General features: G+C 30.3%; 1 protein-coding gene across 7 annotated transcripts; it reads left to right on the top strand.

Moving 5' to 3' along the window:
* The first annotated feature begins 2,336 nt into the window (after positions 1-2,336).
* LOC141723852 (glycerophosphodiester phosphodiesterase GDPDL3-like) lies at positions 2,337-5,434 on the top strand. 7 transcript variants are annotated; one of them, XM_074525782.1, is made up of 9 exons: positions 2,337-2,717; positions 2,964-3,040; positions 3,131-3,289; positions 3,368-3,658; positions 3,799-3,932; positions 4,070-4,129; positions 4,307-4,359; positions 4,469-4,534; positions 5,176-5,434. In XM_074525782.1, exons 3-9 carry the CDS (start codon positions 3,238-3,240, stop codon positions 5,234-5,236), a joined length of 717 nt encoding a protein of 238 aa, XP_074381883.1. In that variant the 5' UTR covers positions 2,337-2,717; positions 2,964-3,040; positions 3,131-3,237; the 3' UTR covers positions 5,237-5,434. The 7 variants fall into 7 exon arrangements, with proteins under 7 accessions (XP_074381883.1, XP_074381884.1, XP_074381882.1 ...); XM_074525783.1 differs by having other exon boundaries at positions 3,380-3,658; XM_074525781.1 differs by having other exon boundaries at positions 2,338-2,717; positions 2,808-3,040; positions 3,365-3,658.
* Positions 5,435-6,000: the final 566 nt, after the last annotated feature.

Genomic DNA, 6,000 nt, shown 5'->3' on the forward strand with positions numbered 1-6,000 from the left:
TGTTAAAATATATTAATTTTAGCCATATAAAAAAATTATAAAATTTTTTAAAATTTATCTTGCTTGGCTTTATAAGAAAAATAAGGTAAAAGTACAACTTCGTGAAATAAGATTCATTGCTGATCAAGGACATATTTTTTCAAAATATTTTTTGGACGATCCAACCATACGGATGTTAAAATATATTTATTTTAGCCATGTAAAAAAATAATAAAAAATTTCAAAATTTATCTTCCTTGAGTTTTAAAGGAAAATGAGGTAAAAGTACAACTCCCTAAAATAAGATTCGTTGCCGATTAACGAAATAATTTTTTGAAATGATTTTTTCGACGATCAAACCGTACGGATATTAACATGTATTGATTTTAGCCATGTAAAAAAATAATAAAAAAATTTAAAATTTATCTTGTTTATGTTTTTAAGGAAAATGAGGTAAAAGTACTACTCCCTAAAACAAGATTCGATGCCGATTAACAAAATAAATTTTTTGAATGATTTTTTGGACGATCCAACCGTACGGATGTTAAAATATATTAATTTTAGCCATGTAAAAAAATAATAAAAAATTTCAAAATTTATCTTCCTTGAGCTCTAAAGGAAAATAAGGTAAAAGTACAACTCCCTAAAACAAGATTCGTTGCCGATTAACGAAATGATTTTTTGAAATAATTTTTTCGACGATCAAACCGTACGGATGTTAACATATATTGATTTTAGCCATGTAAAAAAATAATAAAAAAATTTAAAATTTATCTTGTTTGTGTTTTTAAGGAAAATGAGGTAAGAGTACTACTCCCTAAAATAAGATTCGATGCAGATTAACGAAATAAATTTTTTGAATGATTTTTTGGACGATCCAACCGTACGGATGTTAAAATATATTGATTTTATCCATGTAAAAAAATAATAAAAAATTTCAAAATTTATCTTGCTTGACTTTATAAGAAAAATGAGGTAAAGGTACAACTCCATGAAACAAGATTCAATGCTGATTAACAACATATTTTTTTAAATGATTTTTTGGACGATCCAACCGTACGGATGTTAAAATATATTGATTTTAACCATGTAAAAAAATAATAAAAAATTTTAAAATTAATCTTGTTTGAGTTTTTAAGGAAAATGAGGTAAAAGTACAACTCCCAAAAACAAAATTCGTTGCCGATTAACGAAATAAATTTTTCAAATGATTTTTTCGACGATCCAACTGTACGGATGTTGAGATATATCAATTTTAGTCATAAGAAAAAATTATTAAAAAATTTTAAATCCATCTTGCATGTGAGGATTAGAAAATCCGGTAAAAGTACCCCTCCCGACAAGAAGACTCGTTCCCAATTTACAAGATTAATTTTTAAAATGATTTTTTAGACGATCCAACCGTACGGATGTTAAGATATATCAATTTTATTCATTAGAAAAAATTATTAAAAAATTTGAAATCCATCTTGCATGTCAGGATTAGAAAATTCCGGTAAAAGTACCCCTCCCGACAACGAGACTGGTTCCCGATTTACTAGATTAATTTTTAAAATGATTTTTTTGACGATCCAACCATACGGATGTTAAGATATATCAATTTTATTCATTAAAAAAAAATATTAAAAAATTTGAAATCCATCTTGCACGTCAGGATTATTAATTCATTTTTTCAATGATCCAACCATACAGATACGAAGATATATTGATTTTAATCATACGAAAAAATTATTAAAAAATTCAAAATAATCTTTTATGTGAGGAAATACTGTATTGAGATATATTGATTGTAATCATAAAAAGAATTATTCATAAAATTTTAAATTTATCTTGTATGATTTTTTGTTGAAAATCGAATAGAAGTGCAACTCAAAAAAATAAGACTATTTCTTGATTAATTAATTAATTTCTTAAAAAATGCTTTTAGGGTCATCTTGCAAAATGTTAATATATATTAATTTTTGTTATGTAGAAAAATAATTTAAAATTTTCAAATTTGTTTCAAATAATTTTGTATAAAAAATTATGTGAAATTATTTAAAATAAAAATTATTCTATTAATATAAAGTAAAATACAAATAAGTATTTAATTATAATATATAAATAAAAAAATATTTTATGATTTTTTTCATTTTCACACAATTTTTGGTTTCCCCCTTTAATTTTGATTTCCCACTTCCTTCTAATTTTCATTTCCCCCTACTTCTCCCCTTCCCCTTTCTTAGATATGACCCCTCTTCTTCTCCTCTTCTCCTCTTCTTCTCGTGCTTGTCTCTACTCTTCCATCTCCCTTAACCATCTCCCTCACCCAATCTTGTTTCTCTTTAACAAAATTGCATATGAATTGCATATAAGTTGTTTATCATTTGCAAGCTTAGGTTCTATGATTGTTGTGCTTAATTTACTCCATGGGAACAGCTTCTATTCCCAACTTGCAGATTAATAATTGAATTAAAATCAAAGAGAAAGGCATTCGGGGGAATGAATATGAGTAGTTGTTGTTCCACCACTTATCTGACCACCCCCTTCCTCGTTTTGTTACTTCCTCTCTTTCCAACAAAATCACCATCTCAGTAGCTGAAGTTGAAAATGATGATGTTTTTCACGATTTTATGAAGGATAGAGAGAATGAAGATTTTGTTACTAAGATTATCGATAGTCTCTGGCTCAGGGATGTCAAACACATTGTCAATGTCAAAACTCAACTGCGCTCTCACTCGTCACAACTGTACCAGGAGGTCTGAAACTTGTTACCCTCTTTTTTCTTTTTTATTATTATTGTTGAGTTATAATTTCCAGCTTATCTTGTAATTGCTGATTGATTCTAGTTTTATAGTCCGTAGATGACGAAAGTGAGGGCGGGTTCTTAAAACTGAAAACAACCAGTGAATGGGTTCTTTATGTTAATTGTTGGATTTTTGATATACCCTTTTGAATTCTTGATGAATCTTGCTGACCCCTATTTGTGATTTGTGTGGTTTCAGAAAGGTAGTTGTGGTATTGGAGGAATTGGTATTGGCCATACAGTAAAAAATGAATTTTGTTCTTCTTGTTCTTACAAGTATGTTTCGTCCCCCTTTAATTTTTTAATGCCAATATATATGGGATCATGTTTATGTACTAATCAGGTGAATTGGATTTGTGTTTTTAGGGAATTTTGTTTTTGTTTTAGTGAATGTTTAGGGAATCACATTGCAACTCTTATAGCCTCCAGGGTTCTCTTTTACATTGCAACTCCCACTGCTTCTTTGCTTGTACATGCTTATTACTCATGCTGCTAACACTAGCACTGTGTGGAAAACTTTCAGTGGTACTATTTCTACCCTTCTTTTGGTAGTACAAGTTGCCCTGTGCCTGTCAATTTAGATTTATAATTCTTTGACAGGAGATGCCCCTGTAGCCATCGCACGTGGTGGCTTTTCTGGGATATTTCCTGATTCCAGTATGATCGCGTACAAGTGGGCATTGTTGAAAGGTTTGCCCAATATGATTCTGTGGTGTGACGTGCAACTCACAAGCGATGGAGTGGGGATCTGTTTTCGGGAACTTACTCTTGACAGTGATTCTGACATCTCAAATGTTTTCAACAACAGCAAGAAATCATACATTGTGAATGGTGTCAGTACAACAGGATGGTTTTCAGTGGATTTCACCCTGAGTGCTCTCAGCAATATATCATGTAAGTCAATTTTTTAATTAGTCTTGTTGGAGATTTCATAAGACTTAATCATGGGAAAAAAAGAGTTGCCAATAGTCTTTATTAAAATGATGACAATGATTTTTCTGGATGGTAACAATCTTCCTTGTAAACTTGGACAGTAAGCCAGGGAGTTCCCTTTCGGCCACATGAGTTTGATTCCAGCTCTTTTCAAGTAGTTACTGTTGGAGATTTGGCTGGGCAATTGAATTTGGCTGGGCAGTTGAAGCCACCGGGATTATGGTTAAATATTCAGGTAACCACTAAACTCCCCATCATATTTGATATCAGATTATAAGAGAATACTATCAGATTATATGAGAATACTAAGAATATATTTGTTTTAGGGAATCACATTGCAACTCTTATAGCCTCCAGGGTTCTCTTTTACAGGATGATGGTGGGAAAAAGATCGAGCTTAAGCCTGGGTTTTATATGGAGCATGATGAGAATGTTAGTTATTGCTTTGAATACATGCTGCTACTATAAGTTTATCTGGAATTTACTAATTGCCTCAAAGAAAAATGAATTACATGTTCCTCATTACATGTTAAAAATAGTTCTAGCTTATTTAAAAAGTTATATACTCCCACTGCTTCCCTCCTCAAACTAATTCTTTATGCTGTACAGGTCGGGGCCGTTGTCGTTGGATTCGATCGTTATTTTAACTATTACAAAGTCCAGTAAGTTTTCCCCCAGTTTACATTTCTAGTAAAAAGTAATTTTTGCATCTTATTTTATGCCTACAGAGTTCCATTGAAGGGAAGTTATGACAGAAAATTATGTTTTTAGCACAAATACTGCATTTGCCTTACCTGGATCATATGACAAGGGTGACGCTCATCTATTAAAATTTAGGTAGTCTTAGGCTCCATTTGTTTTCGGAAAATACTTGTCCGCAAAATGCTTTTTCTGTGTTTGTTTGACTTTCAGAAAGAAAACTTCAATATTTTCCTGTGTTTGTTTGGTCTTTTGGAAATTAAATATTTTTCAAGAGAGCAAAATTCGTTCAAGAAAAGTGATAAATTTGTGAAAAATGACTTCCCCTTTTCATGACGGGAAAACATGTTCCAAAATGAACATTATCTCAACGTTTTTGATAATTTTTTCGGTAACAGCGAAATAACGGAACATTTTTCCCGAGATTTTTCATATTTCTCAGCCTCTCTTTTAGTTGAAAATAATTAATTATACACAAGAACACACAAACTCTTAGGGTTAGCCATATATTAAAAATATCAAAAATTAATATTCTTTTATTAAGTGAATGTTTCTATATTTATTATAAATTTGTATATTAGATACCCTCCTGGCCATGATATTGCTTGTAGTGGTTGATGTTTATTATCTCTGTAATGCTACTGGCTGTATCTACAAATTGGGTGAAGGCATAATATTGTTAATTATAGGTTTTACTCTTTAATTTTATTTTTTTCTGCCTTCTTTTTAACTGTTCTTGATGTTCTATATATTCTTCTCACATTTAATTCTTGATGCAGAAAACCTTCATGTATATATGATACTTGGAACAAGAACTTGGTGGGCAAGAACAAGAACTAAGACTTGGTGTGCTAATTGGAATGATCATTCCCTTGCTTGTTTGGAAAAATAGACTAAATACCTATGCAAACTATTTATTGTGTACATTAATAAGCATGTTTAGAAATAAATTTTTTAAATTATAGTTGTAATTCTTGTAGAGAACCTTTGTATTGTTGATTTAATTTCAATTGTGAAATAACAATTGGATTACCATAATACCATTTTATTTTAAAATTGGTTTATTTTAAATAATGAGATTAATTTTCTAAAGATTTGTGCACATATTTTAAAATAAAAATAAAAAAACTGTTGTTTAAAAAAGTTCCAACAATGGTTAATATAGAATACCAGTTGTGCCTTATTGATTTTAACAAGTATTGAAAAATGCTGAATAGACTAAGAAAAATCTATCTTTCAGACAACGGTGCAAAATTGTTGTGTGTTTATAAATTTCTTGTAGTGATAGCTAAAACACAATACCCAAAAAACAAAAAACCGTTGCCTAAAGTATCTCATACATTTGTTTCTTAATAAAAACCATTGTGTAACTAGATGAAATAAATACATAAACTGTTGTAGAAGTCAATTCTCATAACACTATTTTTAACTATTGTGCCGGTAAATTGTTACAACGGCTAAAAAACTGTTGTTTGTAGAATATTATAAAGGGTCATATGCGTTGTGTGAATAAAAAGAGACAGAGGCTTTATATTCAGTTGTGTGATGTATTTGTTACAATGGTGTGTAACCATTGTATGAGTTCCAAACACACCGCCCCCGGA

The sequence above is a fragment of the Apium graveolens genome, chromosome 5, assembly GCF_009905375.1.
Source record: "Apium graveolens cultivar Ventura chromosome 5, ASM990537v1, whole genome shotgun sequence".
NCBI classification, from domain to species: domain Eukaryota; kingdom Viridiplantae; phylum Streptophyta; class Magnoliopsida; order Apiales; family Apiaceae; genus Apium; species Apium graveolens.

What these genes read in the sequence shown, in the direction of transcription:
- LOC141723852 (XM_074525779.1), top strand. Translation starts at nt 3,238, where the DNA reads ATGCTTATTACTCATGCTGCTAACACTAGCACTGTGTGGAAAACTTTC. An exon ending in TGTGTGGAAAACTTTCAGTG is followed by an intron (nt 3,290 to 3,364) that starts GTACTATTTCTA and finishes ATTCTTTGACAG; the next exon opens with GAGATGCCCCTGTAGCCATC. An exon ending in GCTCATCTATTAAAATTTAG is followed by an intron (nt 4,535 to 5,175) that starts GTAGTCTTAGGC and finishes TTCTTGATGCAG; the next exon opens with AAAACCTTCATGTATATATG.